Source organism: Mus caroli, chromosome 10, assembly GCF_900094665.2.
Source record: "Mus caroli chromosome 10, CAROLI_EIJ_v1.1, whole genome shotgun sequence".
NCBI classification, from domain to species: Eukaryota; Metazoa; Chordata; class Mammalia; order Rodentia; family Muridae; genus Mus; species Mus caroli.
The window spans coordinates 54,210,402-54,222,589 of record NC_034579.1 but is presented as its reverse complement, the minus strand read 5'-3'; the positions used below and the strand labels follow the sequence as shown (position 1 = coordinate 54,222,589).

General features: G+C 45.8%; 1 protein-coding gene across 4 annotated transcripts in view; it reads right to left on the bottom strand.

The window, feature by feature from the left end:
• Positions 1 to 12,188, bottom strand: part of Micu1 (mitochondrial calcium uptake 1) — a 152,780-nt gene that overhangs the window by 124,161 nt on the left and 16,431 nt on the right. For all 4 annotated transcript variants that reach the window (XM_029482628.1, XM_029482629.1, XM_029482631.1 and 1 more), the window contains exon 2: positions 2,948 to 3,109. In XM_029482628.1, the coding sequence (XP_029338488.1) occupies positions 2,948 to 3,108 (161 nt within the window). In that variant the 5' untranslated portion in view covers position 3,109. The remainder of the gene's footprint in view (positions 1 to 2,947; positions 3,110 to 12,188) is intronic.

Below are 12,188 nucleotides of genomic sequence, written 5' to 3'. Positions count from 1 at the left end.
CTCCCACCTTCCAACTCTACACCTTCCTTTTCTCTTGTTTTAGAAAACAAACGGGCAAATAGAAAAAAACAAAACAAACAACAAAGAAAAAGCAGAGAAACACAGACAGACACACACACACACACCATAAAAACACAAAATTGGAAATCATAACTTATAAGCAAAAGCTTGGGCAAAGGACTTGCCCTTAAGAGTGGCTCCTATAACCAATGAAACTCCCTTGGAGAAACGAATTTTTCCTTTGCGAGCAGTTGTCAGGTGGAGACAGCCTCTGAGTTAGGTTTCTGAGACAGGGACTCTGCCTCAAGAGGAGACCCACAGGCAGATCAGATGTGATCTGTTTCAATTCGTTTCCAGAAGCACATTTTGAAACATTATCAGGCTGAACTATCTTGTAGGATGTGCCTTCTCTTGATTTAGAACACCAGAGCTCTCACTGTAGGTCACCGTGAATCCTGCGTGCCAGTCCAATCTTGTTTTTGTCTTTTTAAGCAAAGTCATGCTCAAGTAAATACATAAGGCACCAGCCATGGAATCCACAATGTGGGCACTGCAGGAAGGGCTTCAGTTACAAAGAAAGGAAAATTTAAGTAGGGAAGGAAGCAAAACGAGAAAGAAATGTGGGGCAACGAAAGGAACGGAGAACTCAGGATGAAAACCTCTCGGGAAGATGCAAAAATGTCTCTCAGAATTTCTCAGGAGGACAACATGGCACCAACCCCGATGTCACCAGTTTATTAATGCCCTTCAGTTCAAGCCCACAGTGTGAGGAAAGAACCAACCCTAGCCAACTGACCTCTGACACAGACAGACAGACAGACAGACAGACACACACTCCCCTCTGACAATTTCACACACTGTAGATAGTATGTTCTCCCTACTCTCATGTCCGTCCTTACACCCCTCACACTGCTGTCAATCCCCCACTAGAAGTTTCTTTCCTACATTCAAATCTTTTTGGTTTGTCTACTGAGTGTAACCAGGGCCATCTGTGTGGTCTCAGGCTTAGAGTCATCTGTCAGAGACTGGTGGATTACCAGCAAGTATACAACTGAACACAATGGTTGCCAGTTTCCTTTTGTTTTGGGTTTTTTGTTTTGTTTTGAGACAGGGTCGGTCTCTCTAGTCCTGGCTGTCCTGGAACTCCCTGTGTAGAGAAGGCTGGCCTCAAACTCACAGAGGTCCGCCCGCCTCTGTCTCCCGAGTGCTGGGATTTAAAGTGTGCACCACCACCACTTGGCTTGCATCAGCCTTCTGAGAGGGGGATGCTTTCTACATTTTTAAATAGTTGAAAGTTACCAATAATATTCAGTACCCAGCATTCGTATCTGGGGCTCACAAGCACCTGTAACTCCAGTTCCAGGGGACCCAATGCCCTCTTCTGCCTCTGCCAGATTCCTTCACACATGTGCACACACCCACACACAAATATACACACACGTATGCATAAGTAGAGATCTTTTTAAAAGGAATTTCATTTTTAGGGGCAATTTGAATAGACAATTCACAAATAAGGCCAAAGAAATGGCCACCAATTCTGGGAAGAGGCTTAGCATCGTCAGCTGTTCGGGAAGCGGGAAGCAGGAAGCAAAGTGTTCTGGCCAGATATCACGAGCAAGTGAGAACAGGATCCCTGCCCAGCCAGACTGCGGTGGGGCACTGCCGAGAACCCACTGGGAAATGGTTTGGCTTTTATTTTGTTTCAAGTACTAATTTTATTTTATTACCCTTACTTATGTGTGGTGAGGCGCCCACCACAGTGAGTGTGGAGGCCAGAGGACAACTCTGGAAGTTGCTCTCTCCCACCATGTGGATCCCAGGGGTCAAACTCAGCTCACCTTGTCTGGTGACAGAAGCCTTTACCCTCTGAGCCATCTCACTGCCCTGGTTTGGCAGTCTGGAATCAAGGTTACATTTTCCTGGCAAATATATTCCTAGGTATTTAGCCAAAGGTATTTAGACTTACATATGAATTTCAAGGTGGCTTCTATCAATGAGAACAAACAGGTAGAAGCAAGGTAGCTGGATAAACGGTGCAGCCCATTTGAAAGAGCACCACTTGACTGCAAAAGAACTCTGACTTCTGCTGCAGATGGATACATCAGGCTAAGTTAAGGAAGGCAGATGCAGCCAAGCATACATTGTTATTACTTTGCTATAAGTTGTTTTAAAGTCAGGCTGCCTTCAAACTGTCAATGCTCCTGCGTCTGTAATCCCTAGGACTGTGATTCGAGGCTATGACACTAACCTACCTCCAAGAAATAATTTTTCATGACCTCACTTAACGTCATATTTCAGAAATATAAATCGATAGTGACAGAAATCAACTCACCAGTAGCTTGGAATTGTGGGTGACGTTACCTGGCGTGGAGGGCACTATGGGTTGGTAGAAATGTTCTATTTCTTGATTTGGGGGGGGCGGTTATGAAACTATATGCATTTGCTAATAATCATGGGACTATTTGTTTTACATGGGCACACTTTATCGCATACTTATTCAGTAGGACTAATTTTTAAAATGTGCTGTTTTGGGAAGCCAAGGATCAGGACAGTAACTGGAAGGCAGGGTGGATGAGACAGAAGACACATAGTATGGCAGAGGCAGAGGAACTGAAGCCTGTGGCTCGCCACATTTTCTGTTCTCTCCAGGGAAGGTTCCACACTGAGGAAGAAAATGACCAGGTGATATACGAGTACAAGCATTAGTTTCCTGTGGCCACCTAAGTTTGAAGTTTCAGAAAACATCCCTTTCCTAAAGCAATGTTTCATTTCGATGAAAAAATGCAGCAGGGGCAGCAGGCAGCGCTTGAGGAGCTGTTTGGTCTCCGCTGCTCTGGCACGGGGGCACGACTAGCTGATAAACCTTATTCCATAGACCAACATCATCAATACCGAATGATTCAGCAAAGAAATTCTGATGTAAAAGCAAGCCAGAAATAACACTCACTTCTTCCACAGGAGACCGGTACTTGCAGTCACTGCAGATGCTCCCAGGAACGCCACCAACATCAGTCTTCGTTTGGTCTGTGCGGGCTGTGATGCCCCATGGTACCAGCGAGAGCCCACAGCTAGTTCTGCCAACGCAGAAAGGGCGTTAAGACGAAACATCCTGTGGACAAATGATAGAAACGTCACTTTTAGATGTTGCCGGTGATGACGATGATGATCGTGGTGGTGGTGGTGGCAGCTACATCACCAAACGCTGATGAAACACTATCAGACACCACACTGTTTTGCAGTTATTGGCCTCAGAACAACTTATGAGAACAGAGCTACTACTTAACTACTTATAACTCAAAGGAATCAAAGTTAAATTAGAAGACAGAAACCACGTGCTAAGTTAAACAGAGAAATCCTGATCTAAAATACAGTTAATTCTAACAGGAGAGTTAACCACACAGATGTAAAGAGATGGCAGCTCTAGCAGCCATGGCTTCCAGGCCTAATGGAGAGCACCCAAAGGGGCCAGCCCAACCGGGGATGATTCCCAGATCTTATGGAGAGGACAAAACTATGGAAACTTGGGAACTTTACCAACGTATCATATCAGCAAAATGTACTAGAAAGCCATTTTGGGGGAATGCCAGGAAAAGCCACAAGAACTCATGGCAGGAGAATCTGTTGGTCAGGCACTTGGATCAGGGGAAGCTCCTGAATGTCCCACTGAGGTGTGAACAGCACAGAAGTAACAATAAGAGCACACAGAATCAGAAGGGACAGCTCTCCTCCTGCACGCCTGGCTCCTGGTGAGAAACAGGAAATTTAAAGGGAGAAAGTTGCTCAAGTGTGACTCGCGCCTGAAAATCCATGGGAGAAAGCAGTGGGGTCCAGAGCTTGAAGCTAGGCGGTGCCACATTGTAGCTGGAAGTCCTTGCTATCTCATGCCTTAATGCTGAGAGATGCTTCCATTAAAGTAATTGAAGTTTGATTTAAACCTTTCTCACTCCTAGCCCTTGGAAAGCTTCCTCCCTACCAGATTCTTTTCATGTCACAGTTAAAATATCACCAAAGAAAGAAATTCCTTTAATGCAGTGGTTCTCAATCTTCCCGATGCTGCTACCCTTTAGTACAGTTACTTGTGTGTGGTGACCTGCCCAATCATAAAGTTATTTTCATTGCTACTTCAGAACTGTGATTGTGCTACTGCTATGCATCATAATGTAAATATCCGATGTGCAGACTATCTGATGTGCTACCCCTGTTAACGGGTCATTAGAGAACCCCTGGGTTAAGAATCAATGCTTTCCCGTTTTGTTTAGTATTGGGACCTCATCAAGATGATACCAAGAGTGAAGTCCCTGCCCGTCTCAATCACCAAAACAAAGGTTTTAAAGGCTGAGAACGCTGTGCTGAAATCCATAGAGCAAACCAGAGTGCATGGCACCCACCTTCCTGGCAGCCGGGACACGGAAGCAGCTCACATACTGTCTGAAGGGCGCCCTCAAGAGAAACAAGCCTGGGCACTGAAAACCATCAAGCTCCCCCAAGGAGCACAGAAGACAGCACACCCGTGCTCCCTACAGATGTCAAGGATGCCTGACACAGCTGTGCAGAAGCTCTTGTGTCACCCGATGAGCTCTGAAGGAAAGGAGGCCTGCGTCTCTCCTGAATACCCTTCCCATTGGGTCCTGCTGACTAACTCTAAATAGACTTTTTTTTTTCCATCATAAGACAGGCACATCCATATTTGTTCGTATTACTGCTCAGCACACACTCAACTTCACAGCCCGCATCCCAGAGGCGAACTCTGCTTTCCTAATCTTTTAATTTGGGGTGCGTGTCTCACCGTGTTCCTCATTCCGAGGAACACAGAGGAGTTCTGCAAAGTCCTTTTAGCACATGCTGCTGTTAGTCTTCCTCTGTGACACCTAGAGACCATTCTGGAAGTAGACACTGGCCCTTCCACCTGGCTTCCACAAGAAAGAGGCTTGAACAAATCACTGTCCGCTCCAGCTGAAACGGCTGAGCATGGCAGACCTTCAGGACGCTGCTGAGAAAAGATGTCTGACAGTGAGAGCCACAAAAACTGGGGGCTCTTCACGGCCTCAGCCGAGAACAAATTCAACATCCAACAGAGTGACTAAGGCACTTTCTAAAAATGACCTGATTAAATCCATGCTGGCTGGCTGGCCATGAGAGTCATCTGAAAGATGACCAATAGTTTAGGTTCTAGGAAGCAAGACATATTTGAAACATTCTTTTACGTTTTTATTACATGCTTAAGTGTGTGTGCGAGTACGCATGTGTATATGTGTGTGTGTGTGTATGTACAAGCACAGATGCCATGGCATATGTGTGGAGGCCAGAGGGAAACTGACAGAAGTCAGTTCTCTTCTATCCCCAGGTGTATCCCAGATATTGAACTTGGGCTGTTAGGCTTGGTGGCAAGGGCCTTTAACAGCTAAGCCATCTTGCTGGCTCCTTGAAACACTTTAAAACAGTATTTCTAAAATGCTATCTGAAGAAGTATAAACAAATTATAAATGGGCGTGAGGGAGTCATGGAGCGCTCCATGGTACTTTACAAACACAAGGATCTCATCAGCTCCCAGAGCCCATGTTGATTTTTGTAAGCCTAGCAGACTGGTGCGTGCCTTTCATATTAGCACTTGGGAGGCAGAAGCCAGCCTGGTCTGCATAGTAAGCTCCAGGCCAGCCAGGGTTACACAGTGAAACCCTGTCTCAAAACAATAACTAAAACCCAACAAAATAAATCAGGACAGGCAGATAGATCACTGGGCAGCTTTGACAAACTTTGGGCCAGGGATACCCTGTCTCAAAAACAAAACAAAGCAAGAACAACAAAACCCCACAACAAAAAATCCACAGCCAAATGGTAGATGGTGCCTAGAGAACATGGCCAAGGCCAAGGCCAAGGCTGGCCTCTGGCCTCCATATGCAGACATCGACACAGCAAGAAAGACTAGAAGTGGCAGAGGTGCTCAGTCAGCTTTTATCTCTCTTCACTGTCAGCCTCAGATCAGCTCAAAATTCTGATGGAAGGGCAGAAAGTCAGGGACATCCCCAAACCTTAGGCTCTTTTTAGACAGTTCTATCAAGAGAATTAATGGTGACTGATTTTTTTTTCCCTCTCAGCAATGACCTGGAGGCCACAGCTGGTCCTTCCTTCTCTCTCTCCACAGGAAGGCAGAGCCCTTACTTAACCTTTGGTAAGGAATGCACTGAGTTAGTCATCTCTCCCTCTGTGCGTGCATGGTGTCCACCCTGCATAGCACACTGCTCTGTAATTTAAATTACCCTGGACTTGGCATGCATCTACCCAGGGCAACGTATTTACCCAGAGACCTGCTTCCTGACTCAGCTCTAAGTTCCTCCAAATGTTTTTTCCCCCTTTTGTAGACACACAGTTGGGCACAGCTAGGCATAGACTATTTAACTATTTCCACAAGAGAAACATCTGTATAGTATTAATTACACAGGTCCTTACTCCTAATATTTATGTATATTAACAACCTCTAATTTACTAAAATAACTGTGTTTGGCTATCGGGACTCGTGTCAGTCAGATCCAGTCACTGACTCTTCCCTGAGACTGAGAAAGATCCCAGGCCAGGCTCACTGTCAATGCAGGAACTTTATCTGCTGTCCATATAGACAGAATGGGGACACATTTACTTTCTGTGACTTAAGCTTCAGAAACACAATTCCAGCAGCCTCCCCTCCCCCATCCCAGAGCTCATCTCCCATTTCTGCACATATGCTAATAAAATCCAAAGGAGGCCAACCCTTATCTTTTCCTCCTACCTGATAACTTCTTACTCTTTCCTTTTCTGGTTCATTTTTAAATGACCATTTCCCAGATGTGCGCATGTGTAGATACGAATAGCTTTGCTTCTGACAACAGCAACAAGGAGCACAAAGAGCACACACACGAGTGGAGGTACTGTGGTCATCACCAGAAGGAAAGGGCCCTAGGGGATTCTCAAGGTGACAAAGAGGAGTAGAGCCAGCGCACAAGCTGAAAAGCTGCTCTGGCAAGACCAGGAGACTAGATCAGGCACTCAGAGATCTTCCCGATTGAGTGTGGCTGATCTCAATCGGGAAGATCTCTGAGTGCCAAACTGAAGAGTTTTTATCACTCACACACACACACACACACACACACAGAGAGAGAGAGAGAGAGAGAAATTTTTTCTTTGAAAAAAAAAATCTCTTGTGATAAGAAAGCATGGTCTGAGAGAAGCAGCCCTGGAGAACGATGGGGGTTGGGGGCATGGTAGTGAGAGGGCTCAGAGGGTAGAGGACACAGAGCAAGCCTGACAGAACCCACCTTCAAAAAGCCAGACGTGGTGGTGTGCACCTGAAACCCCAGAGCCCCTCCTTCAGAACAGGAGGTGCAGACAAAAGAACCCTTGCTTTCAGCAGAGGACTGAATTTAACCTTGAAGTCCACTCTTTGAATGAACTCATTTTCCCATATATAGATGACATACGAATGTTAATAACCTGCCATTTTATTTTCTTTCCTTCACTAATCTATTTTTCATTCCAATGAGCCCAACTGAAGCCCTTGGAGAAGCTAAAGGAATAACAGTTTTCCTTCCCCATCCATTTTAAAAGTAGCCAGCTGAAAACATTGAGTTGTGTGTATAGCTCAGCAGCAGCATTAAGCACCCAAGTCCACAAGCATGAGCTGGATTCTGGTACACAGTCTACCAAGAGAGCTGAAGTGCCTTAGTCTCACAGAACGCCTGTCAGTGTTGTTGAGATGGGATTTCACTACATTGCCCAGGCTGGTCTCGAGCTCCTGGACTCAAGCAACGCTCTTGCCTCAAGCTTTCTGAGTAGTTGGAGCCATAGTCACTAGTACACCAGACTAGCCGAGCATCTTGAAGGCAAATCTGAGTAACAGGAGGACAGTCTCCAGAGAATGATTACAAAAGGCAAACTGTAAAGGAAGGAATTACAGGTGAGGGAAAAGAAACTCTCTTTCTAGATCTTTTCTTTTTATTGGAACTCTAAAATATTACTATATAGACATATTCTGCTATATTTTAAAATTAAAAAAAAAATCCTTCTCTTCTCTGGTCTGGCAAGATGGCACACCAAGTGTCTGTGTGCAGAACCTTGGCCTGAGTTTGCTGCTCCTCAGCTCCCATACAGGACAGAGAACCACCTCCCCAAAGCTGTCCTCTGACCTCCATAGGCATGATGTGGCACTAGCCTGCACACATTACTCACTTAATAAATAAAATGAAAAAGATGTGTGTCCTCACTGAGCCCATACCCGACAGTTACTGCCTCACCACTCCGTGCTTACTCGGTGGCATCTTAGCTCAGTGGTCTCTCCTCAGATTCCAGCCTCTGTGTAACTCACCACAGTGAGATTTTCAGCCCGGCTGATCCACCCGACGCCACTCTTACTGTTATCACAATTAATATGACACTCTTATCAGGGTAATCTTCATATTGCCAAACCCTAGCTAATGTCTGTCCTGATCCTGCTTGATTTTTAAGAAGCACTTGAAAAGATAATTACTCCTTTACCGTCAACATAGTCATACACCACTCTGGGTCCTGGTCTGCATCTGTGAATGGATGCTCAGATTGTTTAATCCCAGCACTTGGGAGGCACAGGCAGGTGGATCTCAAGGAGTTCACGGTAAGCCTGGTCTACATATCAAGTTCTAGACTAGTCAGGACTACATTGTGAGATTATCTATCTCATTACTTATATAGATAGACAGACAGACAGACAGACAGACAGACAGACACACACAAGCTCAATGATGCCTTAGATTATGTAACTGTAACTCTACAGTGTTCATGAACCACTTCAGAATGCATCCTCACAGATAAGTGATGACTGACCATGCATGCTATAACATCACATTCTCCTCATTCTGTTGATAAGTTATGGGAATCTTTCTAGAATAAGAACTCCAACACCAGATGGAGAGGGAAAGAAGCGATGTCACTGGTGGACACCAGCGAGAGTGGAAGAGAGACGTTACCAGGGCACTGAAGCCAGGATGGTTCCGAGAGTGGAAGAGAGACGTCACCAGGGCACTTAAGCCAGGATGGTTCCCGAAAGCCTTTCCTCAGGTCCAGCTGCAGTCTCACTTACACTCTGAAGCCACAGTGGGATGAGCAGCAAGAGCTTACAGAAGCCTACAATGGCAGGCAGCTTTTGTTTTTCAAAGGCACGCACACATGCTATAGTTGACACGTGTAAGTGCGAGTGGTCAGGCTTTTAAGGGCAATGTTTCTCCAGGCCGTTCTTTCAGGCAGCAACTGAGGTCACGCTTGGCCACAGGCAGCAGCAGCAGTGCTTTATGTGGGTCTAACAACTGTTCTTCCCTGCCTCCTTCCACTCTCCTACGACTGGCTCTCTCTGCTTGATGCCTACCTACTACTGTGCTGGCTGGTTTTATGTCAGCTCACACAAGCTATAGAGTGACCGTAGAGGAGGGAGCAATAGCTGAGAAAATGCCTCCATAAGATCAGGCTGTAAGGGGTTTTCTTAATTAGTGGTTGATAAGGGAGGGCCCAGCCCATTGTGCATGGCTCCATCCCTGGGCTGGTGGTCCCGAGGTCTGTAAGGAAGCAGGCTGAGCAAGCCATGGGGAGCACCCGCTCACCTGTATCCCTCCATGGCCTCGGTGTCAGGGTGTCAGCTCTTGCCCGGCTTGAGCTCCTGTCCTGACTTCCTCTGGTGATGAACTGTGACGTGGAAGTGTAAGCTGAATAAACCCTTTCCTCCCCAAGCTGCTTTTCTGCCATGGCATTTTATCACAGCAACGGAAACCCTCAGAACTAAGACACCTACTTGTCAAAACTCTCCAAGGCTGTCTGAGGAGCAATTTTCCCTTTCTACTCTCTTATCTAGACAACCTCCTTAAATCCTTCATCTTTAGGTTGCATTTACATGTAAATTCTTCTCCAAAGGTCATCTCTAGCCTATGCTTCCCATAAGGTCACAGCTAGATTGAAGCCCCACCTTGACGGGCATCTCCAATTTAGGTTAGTCCTTAACAGATCCTGATTTTACCAATTTACTCCCCTCATCTCTAAAACCAAACATCTAGTCAGTCAAGCCCAGATGCAGGAGTAAGTCACCCTTGACTTCTTCCCTCTTAAACTATCAGACTCCATCAGAAAATGCCTGGGACCCTCATTCTAAAAAAACTACATAAATCCATATAATTTATTCCCCATGAAAAGTATTGGATCGACAACTCTTAAAAGCGAAAGCAAAATCTGCAGCCTGAACCTAATTAGGTCAGCTGCTTGCTAAGAGCATGTGCAGACAGGCAGACAGACAGACATAAAGTCAACATTGTTCCTATTATTCAAGTGACAGTTGTAACACCTATATTGTCAAAGCATGGTATTTTAGAATCATCTGTCCATGGACATGCTCTAAAAACAGAACAGAACACACAACCTACTAAAAGTTCTTCAGAGAGAAGAACCATAGAAGAGGAAGCCTGGGGAATTCAGGACTAAACCAGAAATGTTTTTCATCATGCCTGAGTGCATCAGGGGCCCCAGGTATGATCACTGCCGGAATTACCATGCTGGGGGTGAAACTGCCCATCCCAAGGGCCCTGGCACATCTCCCAGGAGGACTATCCAGTTCTGGTAACTGGGGCACACACACACTGATATCTGCCCATGCACATTTCCTGCCTTTTGCTTTATCATATCTAAAATCTGTAATTCTGCTGTGGGCAAGATGACAGATATTTTCTCTCTAGTTTTGGACAAAACTGTAAATAAATTCACTTTTCCATGTATATATATTATGCTGTTTTCTCTTACTGTGGGTGAGTCGCCCAGAGCTGGGCTCTATGGCTGGGAACTCTGGTAACATGATCAGATCAGACTACTGTAATTCTTATCTTTATCGCCTCCACCCTACATGAGTTCTTGGCTGAGACCAAGGAAAACATGAGAGCATACAGGTCCCGTACACACGGGAAAACTCGGGGATGAGCAGGTCTCAAACATTTGTTTCAGAGGCAGACAAGAATCCCATCCACCTCTGGAACAAGGCGGCCCCTTTAAGGAGAGGACCAGAGCTGGAGGTGCAATGCAGTGGTAGAGACTTATGGAGCAAGAACAAGATCCTATGCTTTCAACCTAGAGGTCCAACAGCAGAGGAATGGATGAAGAAAACGTGGTCAGCAAATACAATGGAATTTCCCCAACCATAAAGAATAAATTATGTTGCAGGAAAATGGACAGAATTGGAGATGATCACAGGAAGTGAATTAAGCCAGCCTCAGAAAGACAAAGAGTGCATGCTTTCTGTAACTTGTCTTATATAGATGCAGAAAATATGTACATATATATGATATAAATCTGAGACAGGGTCTCACTGCATAGCCCTGGTTGGCCTAGAACTCAGAATATAGACCAGGCTGGCTCCAACTCAGATCTGCCCACCTCTGCCTCCTGAGTGCTGGAACTGGAATTAAAGGCATGTGCCACCATGCCTTAAGTGGCCCCCCAATCTGTACCCTTTGGCATTGCAAAATGATGTAATCTACAAAAGGTTTTGATTAAAAACTGCAAATTACCAAAAAAAAAAAATCACAAAAAAAACATATGTTTTAAGTTTATGAGTTTGTGTTAGGCTACGTTCATAGCTACCCTGAGGTGTATAAAGCCTAGGAAAGGCTGGACGTGCCTGCCACGGGGATACAGGAAACAACGGGAAGGGAGAGAGAAAGGCAAGGAAAGATGGCGCTATACAGGGAAGTGTGCTCAATATATACGTGTGCAAAAACTTAATACTTCAGGTTCAAACCCCACATCCAAACAAACAAGTGTTAAAGAGTACCATCATGGGGCATGGTGGGTGGGAGACACCCAGAGGCCTGCCAGCTCTGTCCACAACAGGAGCCATAATGGCGTGCAAGTATGTGGTAGAGAGATGGGAAAGAGAGCAGCAGAACGGCTTGAGCATTATGAAGAAAGGTAGAACTGGAGAGGTGGAGAGGAACAGCCTGATGGGGGTAGCCTGCCATGAGGCCGAGGCCATGGTGAAGTCTTGGTCCATGCTGCTGCTGAGCGCCATGTCTGGGTCCATCCATGGCCGTGTAGCAGCGGGGGTGTCAGTCCCATGGCTTACATTACCACCAATGGCTATGCAGACATCCTTGGTGTGGACTGCCATCTGGGACCATGTTGATGTCTAAGGGCTATGCAGAGCTGGCCCCGCC